Source organism: Salvelinus alpinus, chromosome 16 (genome assembly GCF_045679555.1).
Source record: "Salvelinus alpinus chromosome 16, SLU_Salpinus.1, whole genome shotgun sequence".
Taxonomy (NCBI): Eukaryota; Metazoa; Chordata; class Actinopteri; order Salmoniformes; family Salmonidae; genus Salvelinus; species Salvelinus alpinus.
The window spans coordinates 16,620,593-16,644,641 of NC_092101.1; the positions used below are offsets into that span (position 1 = coordinate 16,620,593).

At 43.3% G+C, this 24,049-nt stretch overlaps 1 protein-coding gene across 2 annotated transcripts in view; it reads left to right on the plus strand.

Moving 5' to 3' along the window:
* cilp2 (cartilage intermediate layer protein 2) overlaps positions 1-24,024 on the plus strand; it is a 28,372-nt gene extending 4,348 nt beyond the window's left edge. Inside the window, exons 1-11 of one of the 2 annotated variants that reach the window (XM_071345052.1) lie at positions 3,227-3,578; positions 4,136-4,273; positions 4,972-5,070; positions 6,136-6,405; positions 6,658-6,840; positions 7,708-7,863; positions 7,992-8,309; positions 14,107-14,215; positions 14,359-14,516; positions 16,283-18,699; positions 18,785-24,024. In XM_071345052.1, coding sequence (XP_071201153.1) covers positions 6,255-6,405; positions 6,658-6,840; positions 7,708-7,863; positions 7,992-8,309; positions 14,107-14,215; positions 14,359-14,516; positions 16,283-18,687 — 3,480 coding nt within the window. In that variant the 5' untranslated portion in view covers positions 3,227-3,578; positions 4,136-4,273; positions 4,972-5,070; positions 6,136-6,254 and the 3' untranslated portion in view covers positions 18,688-18,699; positions 18,785-24,024. Of the gene's footprint in view, positions 1-3,226; positions 3,579-4,135; positions 4,274-4,971; positions 5,071-6,135; positions 6,406-6,657; positions 6,841-7,707; positions 7,864-7,991; positions 8,310-14,106; positions 14,216-14,358; positions 14,517-16,282; positions 18,700-18,784 lie in introns of those variants that run through there. The other variant, XM_071345051.1, reaches the window with a different exon arrangement.
* Positions 24,025-24,049: the final 25 nt, after the last annotated feature.

Below are 24,049 nucleotides of genomic sequence, written 5' to 3' on the forward strand. Positions count from 1 at the left end.
CGTTGTTAATGTATTGTTTCCATTACATGGGACTATACTTTGACCTTTTCCAGTATCTTCTTACTGGGTTGGTGTTTTACGAGGGTCGTGGCGGGGTAGGAGAGAGGCCTCTATTAGGGAAGGTTAACCAGGAGTATAGACCTCAAACAGAGGAGAAAATCCGGTTAAGTTTAATTGTGTTTCCTCACACATTAGTGTGTTTTAACACATTTTAGATGAAGTAAAGCCACTCACGTACCATTATCATGAAACAGCGCAGATTAAATCACTGGCTTTTTAAATTCACATATAAAGTGTTAACAAGGCACTCAAAGGAACGTTAACTAGTCAAAGTCAACCACTGGTGCCGAGGACAGTGCACTTAGACACCTGCCATAGCTGAATACAGAACATAGGGTGGCCCTTTGATCAAATATGAATTCCTACATAAAATGCCCTAATGCCATTATTCACCTCATAAAACTACTCTTGTAATCTTCTAACGGTTGAGGTTGCATTATGAAACATCTTGAAGTGGTAAGGGTAAGCAATGTGTCCCTGTTGGAGTAGCCACAGCCTGTGATAGTGCAGTAGATTGTTACATCAAAACCCTGCTCCTTCCAACAACAAAAAACAAAACAATATCTGTTTCTAATTTCCAAAAGCAGGAAGTAGAATAGTCACAACCCCACACAATTAACTAACAATGGCAGTGGTACTTACATACACTCCCTGTAACAAACTGCTCCATCAAGCCACAGCCACAGCAGTGACTGCAACCCACACATCTTTAAACTCGAATCAAATCAATGTTCATGTAATGCGACAAGGTCACTTGGATGTGTGTCCAAACCCAACACGTATCCACTCATTAATGTTGGAGTTGTTTTCCTCCACAGTTCATCTAGTAATGATTAGGAAAGCTACAGAGAGAGAAAGAGAAACTGTTAGAGGTAGTTTGAGGCATAGGCATTCACATCTGCGCTGCAGAGGTTGTGGAGAGACATTTGTTTCTATTTATCCAGTCATTCCATCATGTCAATGAAGGAAAACTAATATCAAATATGAAAACCCCTGTCTATGATCTACAGTATCACGCTAGATATGAAAAGCCGACCTTGCATTGACTGCAGCCCATTGCTTTCATGTTACAGATACACCTGCAGTATGTAGGCCTATGAGCGCAGCAGTCAGTCTGGTTTAACCAGGCTGCAAAGACTGACCTGGAACTCACTGTACGTAATACAACTTGTAAGACAAGCCATTCACTGGGGTGACCAGCATACTGTGAAAAAATGCTCAAAAGCCATCAAATTGGAAGAGAATCGTGTTGGCGTAACAAAAAAGAGCCACAGTCAGCAATAACAACCAGAGGGACTGGACTGATGCTTGCCCCTGCATTGGGTGACTTAGCGACTGTGTCCAAAAACTCAGCAGTGTCCCTCCTAAAGTGGTAAGCGCTCTCACAGACAGCCAGTCAGGCAGGCAGGCCGTGAGACAGTCCATGGTGTGAATGGCTTTCTCAGGCCGCAATGGCTTCAGGCACTTGGTTGGGAACCAAAAGAAAGGACACCGCTGTTAGCCCTTTGATGCCTAACGCTGCCGCATATGTGGGGAGTGAATGTAAGTGTGTTTGTGTATGTAATATCAAAGGGAATGACTGCTGTCTATAAAATTCAACCAGCATAATGACAAGATCAGATGCAGATACAGAGAAGGGAAGAGACGGCATATGTACAGATGACAAAGGGACAGATGGCTCCTGGTTCTGCAGGTCCGTGCATTCGGAAAGTATTCAGACCCCTTGACTTTTTCCACATTTTGTTACGTTACAGCCTTATTCTAAAACTGATCAAATTATTCCCCCCCCCTCATCAATCTACACACAATACCCCATAATGACAAAGCAAAAACAGGTTTTTAGAAATTTTTGCAAATTTCTTAAAAATACAAAATATCACATTTACATAAGTATTCAGACCCTTTACTCAGTACTTTGTTGAAGCACCTTTGGCAGCGATTACAGCCTCGAGTCTTCTTGGGGTATGATGCTACAAGCATGGCACACCTGTATGTGGGGAGTTTCTCTTATTCTTCTCTGCAGATCCTCTCAAGCTCTGTCAGGTTGGATGGGGAGCGTCGCTGCACAGCTATTTTCAGGTATCTCCAGAGATGTTCGATCAGGTTCAAGTCTGGGCTCTGGCTGGGCCACTCTGAAGGACATTCAGAGACTTGTCCCGAAGCCACTCCTGCGTTGTCCTGTTGGAAGGTGAACCTTCGCCCCAGTTGGAGGTCCTGAGCGCTCTGGAGAAGGTTTTCATCAAGGATCTCTCTGTACTTCGACTAGTCTCCCAGTCCCTGCCGCTGAAAAACATCCCCACAGCATGATGCTGCCACCACCATGCTTCACCGTGGAGATGGTGCCAGGTTTTCTCCAGATGTAACGCTTGGCATTCAGGCCAAAGAGTTCAATCTTGGATACATCAGACCAGAGAATCTTGTTTCTCAAGGTCTGAGAGTCCTTTAGGTGCCTTTTGGCAAACTCCAAGCGGGCTGTCATGTGCCTTTTACTGAGGAGTGGCTTTTGCGTGGCCACTATAACATAAAGGACTTATTGGTGGAGTGCTGCAGAGATGGTTGTCCTTCTGGAAGGTTCTCCCATCTTCACAGAGGAACTCTGGCGCTCTGTCAGAATGACCATTGGGTTCTTGTTCACCTGACATGCACTGTCAACTGTGGGAACTTATATAGACAGCGGTGTGCCTTTCCAAATCGTGTCCAATCAATTGAATTTACCACAGGTGGATTCCAATCAAGTTGTAGAAACATCTGAAGGATGATCAATGGGAGCTCAATTTCGAGTCTCATAGCAAAGGGTCTGAACACTTATGTAAATAAGGTTTCTAAAAACCTGTTTTCGCTTTGTCATTATGGGGTATTTTCTGTAGATTGATGAGAAGAAAATGTTGTATCAATTTTAGAATAAGGCTGTAACGTAACAAAATGTGGAAAGTCAAGGGGTCTGAATGCATTGTATAATATACCGTATACCAGGGTATTTGGAAATAGCCACAGGATGGTTTTTCCAATACCGAAACTACAGTATTTCTTTAACATCTTTTATTTTTTATAAATTTGAATAATTGTATATACTTTAAGTAAATATCTGCAGTCAACTTATGCAATTTGTTAGGAGATAAAGAAGATCGCGCTCTTCATTTCACCTGTCACATAATTTTTCATTATGAAGTTTACTGGTAGTCCCCAGTCACATGGTGTTTGTTTAGAAGCACAACAAGAGACTGGAGCCTTGAGAGTTACTCACTGTTGTGCAGCATGTGCCAGGTGATCTAGTTACAGTATGGAATTCACAACTAAATGTTTGCCAGCTAGATATCTTATAACTATTAAGCTAACAGTCTAAAATGTGATAAATGCTCTACAGTTGTGCATTTGGTTTGCTAATTTTGTAGCTAGTTAGCTACCTAGCTAAGTGGTTAGCGTCTTCCAAAATCAAGCTTCGCTTGGCAACAGCAGAGAATCCCCTCCTAGATCAAGAGCCTTAATGGCTAATACTTGTTTTGTGCATGCAGCAAACGGTGAGTAGCATTTTTTTTGTTACTTGTATAACTTTATGAGCTGGGATGTCTGTCCCGCAAATACTTTAAGTCAGAGACTGTATAAAATGTTCGTAATGCGCTCATTAGTATTTAGTTAGCATTCTCTATTGGATTATACATGTACTTGTTAGCATTGGTCATCTTCGAATTACAAAGGCTCAGGGGGGGTTTGAAACGAGCGCCCCTTGTGTTCAGTGCCGGTATTACCGAATATCCCGGTATGGCACAAGGTATAACAATCTGGATACCACCCAAGACTAACACACACACACACAGACGTACACACATCCACACCTACAACACAACTGCTGCTACCAGACTCTTATTATGATTTCTAAATACTGCACAATTTAAACACTTGCCCCCAGTCCCCTACTGAGACATTTACTTTATGTTCATATTCTTATATTTTATTATTTATTATTGTTGTTGCATTGTTGAGAAGGAACCTGCAAGTAAGCATTATGTTGCATCGAGTATACCATGTGTATCTCGTACATACGACTAATAAAACTCAAAATTTGCTTAAACCCTAGATACCAATCTGAGCACTCCGTTCCACCACCTCTGTTCTCTTGACCATCCCAACCCTACGTGAGGGCAGCTCCCACTGAGCCCAGTCAAAGCTCTTCTCTGTCCTGGCATCCCAGTAGTGGAACAAGCTTCCCCCTAAAGTGAGAACAGCGGAGTTCCTGCCAATCTTTGGAAAACGTCTGAAACCCTACCTCTTTGAAGAGCATCTTAAATAACTCTCACGGAAATGCAAATGTAAATCTGGATGGAGCTTTTCCAGACTGATTGCTGACATTTCCCTAGCTTGCAGGGGCGGTAAAATAGAGTCCGGCTTGTCTTTGTTTTCTGGAAACCCAGACACCCCAGGGGCAGTGTACCGAGATCGGGTACACCCTCCTGGACAGGTCCACGTGCTGTCCCAATTGGCCCAATGGCTTACATATCCTTATTTTCTTGTCTCCTCATTTATTTTGGTTTGAAAGACTTGATTTCTTGAAAAGTAAAATGATGGAAATGTATCTGGTCCTTTGAACTGTCAGTGATCATGAAAGAGAAAAAAACTAACATTTATTTGTCCATCGCGGAGTGAGACGTAGACATTCCTCTCACATTCACAGACACTCAGATAACCTGATGAGAACATGCCGATCACCCACTATTCAGACATGTAGCTCCGCAAACTAGAAAACCGTCATGCTTCCGCCCCCATAAATCTGGTTCTCCCTGTTGTAAAACGTGGTGGATCCATTGAACAGAGCTCCTGAGGTCACTGTTACAGTGTTACAGTATGGTAGTGGTGCAGGTAAGGTTGGTGGCCATGATGTAATGGTGTATTCATGGTGTGGTTTTCCCCCTCCAGGACCCATCTGGAACAGCTCTCTGTTTAAGAAGTGGAACCAGACAGAAAGGAGCAGGAAGCTGGCCTACAACACACTGACCGAGCCACAGCAGACCACAGGTGAGTGAGCTCAATCCTAATGCCACCTGGTTTACCAATAGAACCTGGGAGGGAAGAAAACTCACACAACACTGTCTTCTGCGCCAGACAGAAGGGTTTTCCCCCTTTGATGTACTGAAACTCCTAGACTTTACACACCCATGGTAAGAGCAGAAAATTGACTGTTAATATGTACAGTTTTATAACATACTAGTAACATTAACATACAACCTATCAGAGTTAGGGGTCAAGTCCAATTTTTAGCAAAGGCCAAGGGTGAGACACCACGAGGTTTTCCCCCAATTTATCAACTGAGTTTGAATTGATTTCCAGAAAGGAAATGACCTGCCTGTATTGTGTAATTAATGTTCAGTTCCAACTAGACATTCACATTCCATTATGCTTAGATTCAGTCTTGTTTCTTTGATTGAGCAGTCTGGTGAAAAGACAATGGTGTTAACTTGTCAGGATCATAGCAGAGCAAAAAAAATTGCATGGAAATAAGAGTCTATTTTATATTCACAAGTTCAGTTTAACTATTCATTACAAAGTAAGTACAGGAAATTAAAACTAAGTACCTAATGTCACCACAGGGATTAAAATGCACTGGATTTTGATAACTTTGTAAGTGTTTTTAATTGAACAAAGAGACTAGAGAGGTCACTAGGTCTGTGTTGAGATTGTCTACCTACAACAGCACAGAGAACACATCCTGATAATGTCCCTCAATAGATCACCTCACTTCACTCTTGATCGATCCCAAGGGTCTCGTTCCAATGAAGCAATCTATTATTCAGAGAAAGAAAGATCCATGGTATGTTGCTAATGGAATGTAGTGAGGTTGTTTCTTCACATCTTTGGAAATCCTCAGAGCTGAACATGTGGCAGACAAAAGCTAGACAGCGTGCCTCTATCCCTCCCTCCCTCCTCATCTGACTGCCTGAGGCCGCAGGGCTTGGAATGAGTTTGGTCAACGCAGGCTCCCCTGGGTGACTCAACTCAGCAGAAAATGGCAGTAGCAGACTCTTCTCTTAAACGTTGTGACCCGTATCTCCCTGTCTTTGTCTCCCTCTGCATGTATGGCAGGTGTGACTGAATGGACGTCCTGGTTCAACATCGACCATCCAGGAGGGAATGGAGACTACGAGCGGTTAGAGGCCATCCGGTTCTACTACAGGGAGAGGGTGTGTGCCCGGCCGGTGACCATGGAGGCCCGCACCACAGACTGGGTAGCAGCAGCAGAGACTGGGGAGGTGACCCACTCCAGCCTGGAGAAGGGCTTCTGGTGCATCAACAAGGAGCAGCCCTACGGACGCATCTGCTCCAACTACCACGTCCGCTTCCAGTGCCCACCAGGTACCCACAGACCACCATACTCCCTTCACGTGGGTTACAAGGGCCACTTAACACAGTAGCAGATGCATGGCTTATGGACACTAATGATCTGTTTGTCTTTTACCAAACTGTGAAAGAACTGTGCTTGTACATAGTTAAGTAACAGTTATTTTTGCAAACTTCAGGCCAGCTTACTTGAGTCCATTCTACCCATTCGATCTCAATGTGGAGAACTCACTCACCCTTGTCACTGTTTTGTTTCTGTGTGTCCAGTTCAGGCCTACTGGACAGACTGGGCCGCCTGGGGAACCTGCTCTGCTACAGCCTGTAATGACGTGGGCATCCAGGTGCGCAAGAGGAAGTGTATGAGCATCCAGCCCCTGCCCCTGCTGCTGGTGCCCCCATGCCAGGGCCACCACACAGAGAGGAGGGAGTGTGCCACCCCGCCATGCGAAGGTACCCTCCCAACACAACCTATACATAGACCTACAGCAGGGGTGTCAAACTCATTCCATGGAGGGCAGAGCGTCTGCTGATTTTTGGTTTCTCCTTTCAATGTGTCCAGTTAAGACCTAGACAACCAGGTGAGGAGAGTTCCTAACTACTGTAATCAGTGACTTTCAATCATGTACAAGGGAGGAATGAAAACCCGCAGACACTCGGCCCTTCGTGGAATGAGTTTGACACGTGACAGTACAGTATACCATGCCAAACTTTAACATCAAGCAGATCATTATCATGGACCTTTCACCTAATTCATCCTCTGCCAAGAGACATTCAGCTGATCAGAGTCATCACTGACATGAAGACAATCAGTATCATTCAACTGTAGCCAACAGATCTGAGATGTAGCAGTAGGTACATTAGCCGTTCGGTTGTTTAATAAGTACAGAGACTACGCCCACAGTAGAGCCTTTGGCAGCAGTATAGTTTCCCATACATAAAAGCCTTTTCTCTCTAGGTGTCACATGTTTCCTAACTTCTCCCGAAAATGTGCTTCTTTCAATTATCTGTCACTGTCGTAAACACACCTTTTGATGTTTTTAAAGCTCCAAGGGCTTTGATCAGGAGGAGGCTGTCACTGTGCACTTTCCTCCCTAAGGGGAATCAGTAGCAGCACTGTCTCTGCTCTATCCCATAGAGAGGAGGAAACTACCTGGCACGTAACACTTTCATCAGTTGACCAGTAGCCTGGCAAAAGTCCTGTGATAATACTTTTACAATGCATCTTTCCTTCCTCCTTTCTTTAAAGCTACAGTTACAGTTCAGTTACAGTTCTGTATCATCTGGATCATTAATGTCTACTTTCTGTTATATGACTAGCCAAGTGGACTCATTGGAGTCCATGGGGAGCATGCTCGGTGACCTGTGGCAAGGGTCGCAGGATCAGGAGGAGGACCTGTGTGAGAACCTCTGTAACAGTGCAGTGTGTGGGACGAGCGGCGGAAATCCAGAAATGTGGGAAAAATCCATGCCCACGTAAGTTGTAAATCTAAAGAGACAGAGAATATGTCTGTGAAATCAAAATAGCAATTCTAATCTAATGTGTAAAAGTATACTGAATGTATTGTGTGTGGGTGTTTATGTGTATGTCTGTGTATCTGCAGCCAATTGTAATCGCGAGTGTCCCAAAGGTCGGCCCAGTGAGGACTGCAGTCGCTGTGTGTGTGAGGGCCACGTGCTCCAGGGAGAGGTCCTCAGTATGTCCGGTGTCCCTGTAGCGGGGGCCAGGATAGCGCTGGCCAGCCAGCCCAAGATCATCCACGCCCGCACTGACGCCAAAGGCCTCTTCAGACTCCCAGGGGTCTGCTCCAGCTCCCCCACCCAGCTCTACATTCACAAGGAGAAGTTTGCCCCTGTTACCGCCTCCACCTCCAGCAACAGCACTGGGTCATCCTGGGTACGGGCGGTCCTAAAGTCTGCAGGCGAGTCACGCTTAATAACATTAACAAACAAAAGCCCAATGATAAAGTATGTTCTCTATGTACTTACTACTGGGTTGAGCCAGTCAGCCTGTCTGTATAACCATCCAACCACTAGAGTCAAACTAGGGGAAGGATGTATAAATCAATCTGGACCACTGGAGAACAGTCTGAAGTAGTTCAGACCATTACACGCAAATACACGATATATACAAAAGTATATGGACAACCCTTCAAATGAGTGGATTTGGCTATTTCAGTCACACTCATTGCTGACAGGTGTATAAAATTGAGCACACAGCCATGCAATCTTCATAGACAAACATTGGCAGTAGAATGGTTTTACTGAAGAGCTCAGTGACTTTCAATTTAGCACCGTCATAGGTTGCCACCTTTCCAACAAGTCAGTTCGTCAAATTTCTGCCCTGCTAGAGCTGACCAGGTCAACTGTAAGTGCAGTTACTGTGAAGTGGAAACGTCTAGGAGCAACAACGGCTCAGTCGCGAAGTGGTAGGCCACACAAGCTTACAGAACGAGACCGCAGAGTGCTGTAGTGTGTACAAATCGTCTGTCCTTGGTTGCAACACTCACTACCGAGTTCCAAACTGCCTCTGGAGACAACGTCAGCACAATAATTGTTTGTCGGGAGTTTCATGAAGTGGGTTTTCATGGCTGAGCAGCCGCTCACAAGCCTAAGATCACCATGTGCAACGCAAAGCGTTGGCTGGAGTGGTGTCAAGCTCGCTGCCATTGGACTCTGGAGCAGTGGAAACATTCTCTGGAGTGATGAATCACGCTTCACCATCTGGCATTCCGACGAACAAATTTGGGTTTGCCGGATGCCAGGAGAACGCTACCTGCCCTAATGTATAGTGCCAACTGTAAAGTTTGGTGGCAGAGGAATAATGGTCTGGGGCTGTTTTTCATGGTTCAGGCTAGGCCCCTTAGTTCCAGTGAAGGGAAATATTAACTCTACTCTACAATGACATTTTAGATGATTCTGTGCTTCCAACTTTGTGACAACAGTTTGAGGAAGGCCCTTTCCTGTTTCAGCATGACAATGCCCCCATACACAAAGTGAGGTCCATATAGAAATGGTTTGTAGAAATTGGTGTGGAAGAACTTGACTGGCCTTCACAGAGCCCTGACCTCAACCCCATCGAACACCTTTGGGATGAATTGGAACGTCGACTGCGAGCCAGGCCTCATCACCCAACATCAGTGCCCGACCTCACTAATGCTCTTGTGGCTGAATGGAAGCAAGTTCCTGCAGCAATGTTCCAACATCTAGTGGAAAGCCTTTCCAGAATAATGGAGGCTGTTATAGGAGCAAAGGGGGGACCAACTCCATATTAATGACCATGATTTTGGAATGAGATGTTCGATGAGCAGGTGTCCTCGTACTTTTGGTCATGTAGTGTATATACAGTGAGGCCTGGAATTATTGGATCCATTGATTAAATATGAGCAAAAAATACTGTAAAATAAATATTGCAAATGTTTGCCAAACAAAAAACAATGATTGCAAAGTTAAACAAACCACAAAACTTTATGCAAAAAGACCACTTCTAACAATTTCCATTGAACATTTTACAAAAACATATTTACTTGAAAAACTGTGCAGATGCAAAGTTTGATAACAGAATGACTGTACCAACAGCACAAACCATCATTCTGTTACCAAACTCTGCAGTGTTGTTCAAGTAAATGTGTTTCTGTAAAAAAAAAAATCTGGAAACTATTAAAGGTAGTCCTTGTGCATAGAGTTGTATGGTTTGTTTAACTTCTTACGGCTGACATCGGCTGAGATCCCGTTAACGGGATCAACTTGACAACAGCCAGTGAAAGTGCAGGGCGCCAAATTCAAACAACAGAAATCTCATAATTAAAATTCCTCAAACATACAAGTATTTTACACCATTTTAAAGATAAACTTGTTGTTAATCCCACCACAGTGTCCGATTTCAAAAAGGCTTTACGACGAAAGCACACCATCTGATTATGTTAGGGCAGTGCCTAGTCACAGAAAAACACAGCCATTTTTTCAGCCAAAGAGAGGAGTCACAAAAAGCAGAAATAGAGATAAAATGAATCACTAACCTTTGATGATCTTCATCAGATGACACTCATAGGACTTCATGTTACACAATACATGTATGTTTTGTTCGATAAAGTTCATATTTATATCCAAAAATCTTAGTTTACATTGGCGCGTTATGTTCAGTAATGTTTTGCCTCCAAAACATCCGGTGATTTTGCAGAGAGCCACATCAATTTACAGAAATACTCATAATAAACATTGATAAAAGATACAAGTATTATACATGGAACTTTAGATAAACTTCTCCTTAATGCAACCGCTGTGTCAGACTTCAAAAAATACTTTACGGAAAAAGCACACCATGCTATAATCTGAGTACAGCGCTCAGAGACCAAAACAAGCCATACAGATATCCGCCATGTTGTGGAGTCAACAGAAGTCAGAAATAGCATTATAAATATTCACTTACCTTTGATGATCTTCATCAGAATGCACTCCCAGGAATTCCAGTTCCACAATAAATGTTTGTTTTGTTCGATAACGTCCATAATTTATGTCCAAATACCTCCTTTTTGTTCGCGCGTTTAGTTCAAAAATCCAAATTCATGACGCGCAGGCCAGACGAAAAGTAAAAAAATTCCATTACAGTTCGTAGAAACATGTCAAACGATGTATAGAATCTTTAGGATGTTTTTGACATAAATCTTCAATAATGTTTCAACCGGAGAATTCCTTGTCTGTAGAAATGCGATGGAACGCAGCTAACTCTCACGGGGGCGCGCCTGACTCAATCACCTCCCATTCCCCCCTCCTTCACAGTAGAAGCATCAAACAAGGTTCTAAAGACTGTTGACATCTAGTGGAAGCCTTAGGAAGTGCAATATGACCCCATAGACACTGTATATTGGATAGGCAAACTTACAAACCTCAGATTTCCCACTTCCTGGTTGGATTTTTTCTCAGGTTTTTGCCTGCCATATGAGTTATGTTATACTCACAGACATCATTCAAACAGTTTTAGAAACTTCAGAGTGTTTTCTATCCAAATCTACTAATACTATGCATATCTTAGCTTCTGGGACTGAGTAGCAGGCAGTTTACTCTGGGCACCTTATTCATCCAAGCTACTCAATACTGTCCCCAGCCATAAGAAGTTAACTTTGCAATCATTGTTTTTTTATTTGACAAACATTTTAAAGTGAAAAATCTGAGTCTCAGCATCACTCCATAACCGTGGAATTGCCTTGAGCTATATTGCATGCTCATTTAATTTTTTTTAAATTAATTTATTTTATATTAATACAATTGCTAAGAGAAAGATTTTGTTTAACAGGTAATAAAGTAGTATTGAGTAGTACTCTAAATGATCGGCTATGAAAAGCCAACTGACATTTACTCCTGAGGTGCTGACTTGCTGCACCCTCGACAACTACTGTGATTATTATTATTTTACCATGCTGGTCATTTATGAACATTTGAACATCTTGGCCATGTTCTGTTATAATCTCATCCGGCACAGCCAGAAGAGGACTGGCCACCCCTCATAGCCTCCCCTTGTTTAGGTCAACGGGCATCATGAACTTTACCAAGTACCAGGACATTTGAGCCAAAAACCTGGTTGCCTCTGCCAGGAGGCTGAAAACTGGCCGCAAGTGAATCTTTTAGCAAGACAATACCCAAAGTACACATCAAAATCCACAAAGATATTGATATTTGACCACAAAATCAACATTTTGCAATGGCCATCTCATTCTCCAGACTTGAGCCCCATTGAAAACCTGCGGTATCAAATTGTATTAGTCACATACACCGAATACAACAGGTGTAGACCTTACAGTGAAATGCTTACTTACGAGCCCCTAACCGACAGTGCAGTTAAAAAAATACATATAAGAGATAAAAGTAACAAGTAATTAAAGAGCAGCAGTAAAAAATAACAATATATACAGGGGGCTCGTAAGAGTCAATGTGCGGGGGCACCGGTTAGTTGAGGTAGTATGTACATGTAGGTAGAGTTTAATTAAAGTGACTATGCATAGATGACAACAGAGAGTGGGAGTGATGTGGGGGGGGGGGGGCGGCGGCAATGTGAATAGTCTCGGTAGCCATTTGACTAGATGTTCAGGAGTCTTATGGCTTGGGGGTAGAAGCTGTTTAGAAGCCTCTTGGACCTAGACTTGGCGCTCCGGTACCGCTTGCCGTGTGGTAGCAGAGAGAACCGTGTATGACTAGGGTGGCTGGAGTCTTTGACAATTTGTAGGGCCTTCCTCTGACACCGCCTGGTATAGAGGTCCTAGATGGCAGGAAGCTTGGCCCCAGTGATGTACTGGGCCGTTCGCACTACACCCTCTAGCGTCTTGCGGTTGGAGGCCGAGCAGTTGGCATACCAGGCAGTGATGCAACCAGTCAGGATGCTCTCTGGTGCAGCTGTAGAACCTTTTAAGGACCTAAGAACCCATGCCAAATCTTTTCAGTCTCCTGAGGGGGAATAGGTTTTGTCGTTCCCGCTTCAAGAACGTCATGGTGTTCTTGGATCATGTAAGTTTGTTGGTAATGTGGACACCAAGGAACTTGAAGCTCTCAACCTGCTCCACTGCAGCCCAATCGATGAGAATGGGGGCGTGCTCGGTCCTCTTTTTCCTGTAGTTCACAATAATTTCCTTTGTCTTGATCACGTTGAGGAACAGGTTGTTGTTGCCAGGTCTCTGACCTCTTCCCTATAGGTGGTCTCGTTCTTGTCGGTGATCAGGCGTACCACCGTTGTGTCATCGGCAAATTTAATGATGGTGTTGGAGTCGTGCCTGGCCGTGCAGTCATGAGTGAACAGGGAGTACAGGAGGGGGCTGAGCACGCACCCCTGAGGGGCCCCTGTGTTGAGGATCAGCGTGGCGGATGTGTTGTTACCTACACTTACCACCTGGGGGCGGCCCGTCAGGAAGTCCAGGATCCAGTTGCAGAGGGAGGTGTTTAGTCTCAGGGTCCTTAGCGATGAGCTTTGAGGGCACTATGGTGTTGAACGCTGAGCTGTAGTCAATGAACAGCATTCTCACATAGGAGTTCCTTTTGTCCAGGTGGGAAAGGGCAGTGTGGAGTGCAATAGAGACTGCATCATCTGTGGGTCTGTTGGGGCGGTATGGAAATTGAGTGGGTCTAGTGTTTCTGGGAATTGAAGATGGCTGTCCATAAGTGCAGATGAAGGATATCAAGGATCTGGAAGGAATCTGTATGAAGGAATGGTCTAAGATCCCTCTCAATATGTTCTCCAATTTCATTAAACATTGTTACAACTGCTGATGTAAAAAGGGCTTTATAAAATACATTTGATTGATTAACATTTGATTGAAAAGGCTCAGTTTTGTTATTCTTGCAATGGGAGAGTGCTGCACTATTGAAAACGAAGATTATGATTTTTTTTGTATTACTTGTTAAACAAAATATTTGTAAAAATATATGTTTTTGAGCACACAATATAGTTCAGTATTTGTATTTATTTTATACAGTATTTTTTGCTCATCTTTATCAAGGGATCCAATAATTTCGGACCTCGCTGTATGTGGAAACTAAATAAACACAGGTGCAGTTACAGGGGCAGTATTTTAACCATAATCACACACCAATCATTTTTCATAAGTACGGAGACCAACAAGAGTTCAAACTGTAGGCCTGGTTAAGTTTTATGGAATCATGATGCCTCAGTGGTACCATTCTCAACAGTTTCGGAGCCAGGTTTTTAAGGATTTGTTTCCTACTGCTCTGCAGAGAAGCCATATGTTGTAAAGCACCCGGAGGACAAAGTGCGCTACGAGGGACAGCGTGTGATGTTGTGCTGCAAGGCAACAGGGTCGCCCATGCCTGACAAATACTACTGGTAAGATGATGCATTTACTTTTAAATTCTGGAAAAATCATCCAAGTTTTATTTTAATCATGGCTAGATGCCATTATTTTAAATTTTAAAATAGCTTATTAGAATGTTCTGTTTAACTTTTTAATGGCATGTTCTCCTTTCCAGGTACCACAATGGGACCCTACTGGATAGGAATGTGTTTAAATACGAAGAGGATCTGCTGTTGAGAGGCCTGAAGCCAGAGCAGACTGGACATTACTACTGTAAAGCCAGCAGCCAAACAGGCAGCAGCAAGTCTTCGCAGGCATTCCTCACTGTTATCGGTATGTATAGACCTTATCCATCAAATCCTATACTAACTGTACCTATACTGTACTTGTAGAAATTAACAGTATGGGAAGGATGCTGGAGTAAACTGAATGAGAAAGATTTAAAAAATATTTAAAAACTTCAGAAAATTTGACTGTATCAGTTACAACTAAAAAATAAATACACCCAAGGAAATAAGATCATTAAATATCAAGGGCCACAGAATCTGGCAGCACGTGGAGCAGTAAGGTTTTATTATGTTTACATTGGTCGAAAGCAGCCTTGTCTAAACAAATATTCTTTACCGAGAGATTCTAGACACAGTAAAAACCCAAATCCCAGTTCTCCAGAGCTCCCCGTATTGAAGTGAAATCCAAGATTGACAATAAATCCTGGTCCTTTTGTTTGCCAAGTCAGAGAAGTATACGTTTCCACATCCGTGCGGGATAGATACACATTGTGCATATTCCCCAGTTGCTTGTTAGCCACGATATAGATTGACAAATAGGGTTTGCGGAGGAGTGTGCTAAAGCAATCAGCCGGGCTACAGCCTGAGAGATCTGCCCCTGTGACTAGACCAACAACACCTGGAACATCAAGGCTCTTAGTGGAGAATGATGAACCTGCTTCACACTACCAGCCCGATGTGGTTCCCTTCACTAGGGAACAATAGGCTACACTCCAGTTAATTAATAAAACATTCAATTCAATTCATTCATATTAAAAAGACAGGACTACAGATGTAGGGTCTTCATTTGAACTTTCCTGAAATATAGGAAATGTCAAACTTGTAGTGTATTTGAGGTTTAAAAAAGCTTCTTAAGTTTGTAATTTCCACTTTGAAATGTCAGACTTGATTTTCTATTACGAAAAATGTATTAACCCCTACAAAGATGTCCATTAATTATAATCCACGTAATTCATATATTTTATTGCTGCAAAATTATTTTCCTGCTGTAGCAAACTGTCTCAATTTAAGATCTTACATCTGTACCATTTTCTTATCGTTTCTTTTAGTTGTTGTAATTTTAATTAATTTTTGAAAGAACGCAAAGGGACCAGGGAAGGAAATTACACATTGGGCTAATCAGACTGTTCCATCTGTCTGCAATAATCTTCTTATTTGGAGGATGGGGAGTTTAACAGGAACACTGGAGCGTATACTCAGCCATGATGTCATGCACATTAATCATTTTGCCAACATTTGGGTAAACAAAAATCTTTTCTTTCCAATTTCCATCTGGATGGTTGGTGAACAAATGTTCTCCCGATGTTCACATCTAATTACCCCATTATGAATGATTTGTAGTGCAACTTGGCTAGTCATGGTTGTCGCTCAGCATGTGGACAGAGAGAACGTGTGTTTAAGTGAACACTTTACATTGCGTATCCTTTACCATGTAGTTACCTTCATTGTACCTTGATAACCACAATGCAATTAACCAGCATGACATAACCACCAGATACCTATAAGAACAACACTACTCTTTATCCCACCAATAATAAAGGAATAAAGGAAACCTCTAAATGTTGTTCATATTACCATAGTTACAGGTATTGTTATTGCATACTAATTACACTAATGCTCCCTATGAAAATGAAATTCTAGGTAATTACATGTTAATGTGAAGTGTGACAGAGTGGGCCATTTGCATCTGTTTTTTGTATGAAATAAGTGAATGAGTAAATGTACTCCTATATGTGCATATGCATGTATGTTTACAGCCATAAAACATAAGTGTATTCTCATTGCTGACTCTATGTGTTGTGTATTCCACAGCTAAAGGCACACCGGCATGCAACCCCACTCCTGAGAACCACCTCATCAGACTGCCCATGGACTGTGTTCAGCCTGGGACGGACTCTAAGTTATACAACGCCGGCCGCTGCCCCCACAACAAGTGTGCAGGCTCCCTGGACTTCGACCTGCGCTGCAGGGATGGAGGTGGCTACTGCTGTGGGGTCCAGAAGATGGAGAGCCGGGTAATAGACTGTGGGAGCTACAGCCTGCCCATCAAGGCTGTAACTGAGTGTGGCTGCCAGAAGTGTGTAGTGCCCAAGGTGCTGGTACGTGGCAGGGTGGTCACAGCAGACAACGATGAACCACTGCGTTTTGGGCACATGTACATTGGCAAGGAGAGAGTAGGCACCACAGGGTACAAAGGAGGCTTCACACTCAATATAACCCCAGACACAGAGAGGCTGGTAGTCAACTTTGTGGATCCCACGCAGAAGTTCATTGACACTCCTAAGGTGTTTATCTTCGACAGGAGAGGGGGGTATGTTTACCATGACGTGAAGGTGATGAGAAAGCAGGAACCTATTGATATCAATGCTGGAGAGACAAATACCATTGACTTAACAGATTTTAAAGGGGAGGACCCTATTGGACAGATCGTCATACCTCCAAATTCTTTCCACAAGAATAATGGGGAGGTGTACAAAGGTACAGTGAAAGCCAGTGTCACCTTCATTGACCCCAGGAACATCACCACAGCTGCTGCAGCTCCTGGTGACCTCAACTTTGTGGACGATGAGGGTGACATGCTTCCACTGAGGACATATGGGATGTTTTCTGTTGACTTCAGAGATGAGGCGAACCAGGAAGTCCTGGGGGCTGGAGCGGTCCAAGTACTCCTAGACACGCAGCACGTCCAAATGCAAGCTCACATTCCCAAAATGAAACTGTGGTCCCTCAACCCAGACACAGGCATCTGGGAGGAGGAGAGTGACTTTCACTACACTCAGGCCACATCTGGTGGTAATGGGAGGAGCAAGCGAGAGGAGCGTACTTTCCTCATAGGTAACATGGAAATCAGGGAGCGTCGACTTTTCAACCTGGACGTGCCTGAGAACCGCCGCTGCTACGTCAAAGTGCGGGCGTACATGAATGACAAGTTCCTGAACACTGAGCAGCTAGAAGGTGTGGTCATCAGCCTGATAAACCTGGAGCCCAAGCCTGGCTTCTCCTCTAACCCCAGAGCATGGGGTCGCTTTGACAGTGTGATAACCGGACCCAATGGAGCTTGCCTGCCAGCCTTCTGTGATGCCCAGGTGCCTGATGCTTACACAGCTTATGTCACAGGAATTATGGGTGGTGAAGAGCTGGAGGCAGCTCCCTCAACCCCCAAGATGAACCCAAACATCATTGGAGTGTCTCAGCCATACTTAGACAAGATAGACTACCAGCGATCAGACCACAATGATCCAGCTCTCAAGAAAACAGCCTTCAGAATCAACTTGGCAAAACCCAACCCCAACAATGTGGAAGAGACCAATGGACCAATATACCCTTATCAGAGTTTAATAGACTGTGAAAATGCTGGAGTCGATGCAAACCACTTCCGATTCTTCAGAGTGGAAAAGGACAAATACGAATACAATGTTGTGCCCTTCCAAGAGAACGACTTAACATCGTGGACGGGTGACTACCACTCCTGGTGGCCCAACCCTCAGGAGTTCAGGGCTTGCTACATCAAGGTCAAGATCCAGGGGCAAAAGGAGGTCATGATAAGGTCACAGAACCATGGAGGCACCCACCCTGAGACCGCAGGTCAGCTGTACGGTATAAGAGACATCCGCAGCACCCGTGACATGCATGTGGCCAACACCTCCGCAGCTTGCCTTGAGTTCAAGTGCAGTGGCATGCTCTTCGACCAAGCCGCAGTCGACAGGTCCCTTATATCAGTCCTCCCACAGGGCAACTGTCGGAGAGTGGGCATCAACAGCCTGCTAAAGGAGTACCTGACCAAGCACCCCCCTACCTCACCGAACAACGAGTCCCATGCCTTCAACATGCTGGGCCCTGTCGACCCCTTGGGACACAACTATGGCATTTACACGGTCACAGACCAGAACCCTAGGGTGGCAAAAGAGATCGCCATCGGACGCTGCTTTGACGGTACCTCTGACGGGTTCTCCAGGGAGATGAAGTCAGACACTGGAGTTGCTCTGACCTTCAGCTGCCCAGAAAGGACTGTGACCAGGGAGAGTCTCTTCCAACGCCTCCAGACGAACCCCAGTCAGACTCTTTCTCAGATGGCCCGGGACATGCGGGAGGCCCAGGGGCTGCAGGTCCGGGGAAGGTCCTCCCGGGTGGTGACCTACCCCTCTGGGTCCAGCAGCCGCAGATCCAGCTCCTCTACAAGGAGGAGATCCGTGATGCGGGCACAGGACAGGCAGTAGATCTGCCGTTAAGTGAGTTACAAGTTTTCGTTGAGCCACAGAATGAAAATGGTTAGTGAGTGTAAAGTTTTCCTAACACCTTTCAATCTACTCTTAGGTCTTTGGGTTGGAAATAAAGAAGATGGCGTCCTCACAACCAAATAATTAAATGTCAAGTTGGGTCAGCTTGGTGATGTTGGATGTGAACTTTCTCTGAACAGCACGGTACCCTATTGAAACAGTAACCATTCCGGCAAAACCACACGGAGGAGAGAAATTAAGACATGTATTTTCTCTGAAACTTACTTGAAGGGTTTGGCAATAAATATCAGTATTCATTTTCTTATTTGAGAAGAACTACATTTCTTTAGCTTTCATCAGTCCAGCAAAGGACATGAATTTAATTAATAGCTAATAGGCTTTTAGGAATGAAACGACAAAATCAATTTCTGAGAAATCAAGTTTATATTTGGATTTGTAGCGTTCCACATTAACCATTGTGGCCGTCTTTTCTGATGTCTATGATCGCATGAGTTACAACCAACTGTAAAAGCCAGTCTAAATGCTAAACACTTCCTAATTGGCCAAAGCTTTCCATTGTACTCATGAGTCCCTCAAAATCAGAGGAACATCAGGTCCTAGTGATCCAGTCTGTTTGTAACAGACAGTGGGCCCCTTTTCTAGAAACCGGGAAGTATTCTCTACCAAGAAGAGGCCTATTTAAGATGCATTGGGGTGCAAGGAATTAGCGCGTCTGTGGAACAGAGAATGCTTTTTAGTACCCTTGTTTCTAGGTTTAAAAAAAAAAATAATGTTTAGCATGTCACATTGCCAACTGCGATCCAGACAAACTTTACTGTAACTTAACTACAACATGCATCAGGACCCTAGCCAAGACAAGCATCCCTTAACAAAACGGATCTCACCAGTAGACTAAACAGAGCCTGCGGTATGGGACCTGGGAGAAGAGATTGTGAGGCATGACACAATTACCTTCAGCCCTCACTTCCCACAAAGTCCCCAAGTACTCATCCAACACACCTCTCTGTCTGTTCTTCAACATCCCTTGTACGTTACTGTCAGGAATGTAAAAAACAAAACAAATAAACAACAGACATGAAAACCCTATTTATACATAGCAGAGAATTAGCTAGACTAATTCTGAGGCTGTATTGTTGTTTGGTGTGGGGGGATGTCTGTCTTTGTCTCATGAAGTGCAATAGCTATATTCCATTTTGACTTGAGAGCCCTTGCAAATCATCATGTGACAAGCCAATATACTGCACACTCTGCAGCACTTTACTGCTGGTAAATAGGGTAAATCCTTCAGTATACAGTGCATTCGGAAAGTTTTCAGACCTCTTGACTTTTTCCACATTTTGTTACGTTACAGCCTTATTCTAAAATTGATTAAATAAAAAATGTTCCTCATCAATCTACACACAATACCTCATAATGACAAAGCAAAAAACGTTTTTTAGAAATCGCCATAGATTTGCAAATGTATTAAAAATAAAAAACATACCTTATTTACATAAGTATTCAGACCCTTTGCTTTGAGACTCGAAATTGAGCTCAGGTGCATCCTGTTTCCATTGATCATCCTTCAGATGTTTCTACAACTTGGAGTCCACCTGTGGTAAATTTTATTGATTGGACATGATTTGGAAAGGCACACACTTGTCTATTTAAAGTCCCACAGTTGACAGTGCATGTCAGAGCAAAAACCAAACCATGAGGTTGAAGGAATTGTCCGTAGAGCTCCGAGACAGGACTGTGTCGAGGCACAGATCTGGGGAAGGGTACCAAAAATGTTATGCAGCATTGAAGGTCCCCAAGAACATGGCCTCCATCAATCTTAAATGGTTCCTCTGTGAAGATGGGAGAACCTTCCAGAAGGACAACCATCTCTGCAGCACTCCACCAATCAGGCTTTTATGGTAGAGTGGCCAGATGGAAGCCACTCCTCAGTAAAAGGCACATGACAGCCCGCTTGGAGTTTGCCAAAAGGCACCTAAAGGACTCTCAGACCATGAGAAACAAGATTCTCTGGTCTGATGAAACCAAGATTGAACACTTTGGCCTGAATGCCAAGCATCACATCTGGAAGAAACCTGTCACCATCCCTACAGTGAAGCATGGTTGTGGCAGCATCATGCTGTGGGGATGTTTTTCAGCGGCAGGGACTTGGAGACTAGTCAGGATCGAGGGAAAGATGAACGGAGCAAAGTACAAAAAGATCCTTGATGAAAACCTGCTCCAGTGCGCTCAGGACCTTCCAACAGAACAACGACCCTAAGCACACATCCTAGACAACACAGGAGTGGCTTTGGGACAAGTCTCTGAATGTCCTTGTGTGGCCCAGCCAGAGCCTGGACTTGAACCCGATCGAACATCTCTGGAGAGAACTGAAAATAGCTATGCAGCTACTCTCCCCATCCAACCTGACAGAGCTTGAGAGGATCTGCAGAGAAGAATGGGAGAAACTCCCCAAGCTTGTAGTGTCATACCCAAGATGACTCAAGTCTGTTGAAGCACCTTAGGCAGGGATTACAAAGTACTGAGTGAAGGGTCTGAATACTTATGTAATATGATATCAGTTTTTTTGGTAATATATTTACCAACATTTCCAAAAACCAGTTTTTGCTTTGTCATTATGGGGTACTGTGTGTAGATTGATGAGGGGAAACAAACAATTTAATACATTTTAGAATAAGGTTGTAACGTAACAAAATGTGGAAAAAGTCAAGGGTTCTGAATACTTTTCGAATGCACTGTACTTAAACAATAAGGCCTGAGGTGGTGTGGTATATGGCCAATATACCAGGGCCAGGGCTGTTCTTATGCGCAACGCAGAGTGCCTGAATACAGCCCTTAGTCATGGTATATTGGCAATATACCACAAACCCCTGATGTCCCTTATTGCTATTATAAACTGGTTACCAAGGTACTGTAATTAGAGCATTAAAAATACAAACCCGCGATATAGTCTGATATACCACGGCTTTCAGCCAATCAGCAATCAGGGCTCGAACCCCCCAGTTTATAATAAGGATATTTATAAGGGAGCTTGTAGAGGATTCCTTTGCATTACAGTGAATAACCATAATTCAAATGTTAGGTCATCGTTTTACATAGTCTGTGTCAAGTATACTTCTGCAATCTGCTCTGATAACTTTTTCATATCTTGCTGCATGACTCATAAACTTTTAGCATTAATTGTACAATCATATTTTCAGCTACAGAGAACACAGTACCTTTCCAGAGGGAAAAACACATCTCAACTGTACTGTTTTCCAATAGCAACTAAACAACAACTTATTACTAGAGTTAAGTTGCATCTTAGACTATTACAGGACCAATTCCATGTGTTTCCTAATGGGAAAATACATTCTGGAAAAATGAATCTTTATTTAAATAATCCCTCAGTAGAACCAATATTGAGCATACCATCTTTCTACCCCTCACTGAGTATGAGTTTTAGAGGCTCTCCAGTGCTTTGGCAGTACAGTGGCAAGTGGAAAGATGTTCAAGGAGGCCTATTTAATTGGATTCTGTAATTGGAGGAAAGTTCCCCATTGATAATAGGTCCAAACTTGTTTATCTATGTAGTGGGTGGCTGTGGGTCCCTTCAGACCGTTGGAGAGCTCCTAGAGCTGAACTAATCCAAACCCAAATGAGTGTCTGTGGACTACAGAGGCGGCAAACAGGTCTGGCACGTTATTATCAGGGCAGTCGTTAATTAGGAAATAAATGACAAATACTCTTGGGGGCAATTTAAAGAGTTTGACCAAGTCTTTCATAAAAAGCCAAACGAGTTGATTTCCAGACTGCTGTTGGATATAATTTAGGCCCAAGAGGTCGAGTACATTCAACATTAAAATGACCCTACTGTTAAATTAGCTGAAAAATCAAGGTGTTTTCTTACATTTCAGTCAGCAAAACATAAGCCAAAAATAGGACAACTAAATAGATGTGCAACATTTACTTTGAGATCAAATAGATTATACAAATCTATTGTAAATTGCCTATGAAGAGCAACATGTGGAAATTATGGTTTATGGTCCTCTAGTCATTATCAATGACTTCTGCCATCATGGGCCTGTTAAGCCCTCTTAGCATGGACAGTCCAGCGTAGCAGATTGTTGCAGCCGAGCTGGATCCGCATGTGTGATGATCACTCCCAACTCCTATTCGTCACAGAATGGTGTGAGAGCTATTGGACAACTGGAGGACATGTAATACCAAAGATATCCAGAGGAGTCATTTGTGAGAGAAGGATGAGATTATCTTGTGATAGTTTTTAATAAGAGAGAGCTGTTGGAGGGGGAAAAAATGAAAAGAATAAGTGTTCTTTGACCTTGCTGTCAATCACTTATCTGAAGCTGAAGCGGTCTCATATGGAAGTAGACCATTTAAAGGCAAAGTGCACTGACAAGTTGAATGGTAGATGTTTCATAGAGAGGCTATGGGGCGGAGGTTGAGATACAGAGCAAGTCTTAACTGCCAATGTTACGTAACACATCAAGTGAGAAAAATAGTAAGGAATATCCAAACAGGCTCTTTGTCTTTCAGAGGATTTCAAAGTAGATCTGTAAGAGCTGGATGACTTTGTTTAATGAGTTGGAAATAATGTTGGGAGTTTCCTAACTCGTATAACAAGGAGAAAGAACGTTTTCCCATTCAAATTTAGAAACTTGACAATTTGTGGGCTAAAAATTGATTAAACATTTTTTTAAATAAAGAAGTAATAGCCAAATGACATGATTCCCTATGACTCCCAGATACTGTTTCAGGTTCTAACAATTCCAAGACAGGCCCATGCTTCACAATTCACATAAGTGATTAAATAGCAATTCACATTTTCTCCCGGTTTTCACCACTTCTCCATTGTAATTCAGCAGTCTCGTATTACTACTCGTCCTGTCGAATACTAGACTTGTAGACTGACTGACACTATACAGCCCTGCCTTGGCCTCAGGTTGTTTTCCGAGTGTGCTTGTGCCATCAGCATGATGAGTGCATGTATCTGTCCTCTCCTGTACTGTCTGGCTGCTCTGAGGGAGACTAACTTATTTAGGAATATCCTCTGGCGAAGCGAGCAATGGATATTTCCATCATTGCCTAGCCTATAAAGAGACTTGTATAGTTGCCACTGTGCTCTGGGAGAAGTCTTGGGCCCCCATAAACGCATTATATAAATCAATTCCTGAGAATTCTCTGTAAATCATTATGTAACATGTATTGCATGGCGTTGCCCATTTGTTTTTCTTTTTCATATGGTTTTTATGTGTAAATTGTGTATTGTATGACATTTACTAAATGTATGAGGAATTGTAAATAAACCTTTGATGTAGACTTTCTGGTGATATTATGTCCTGAT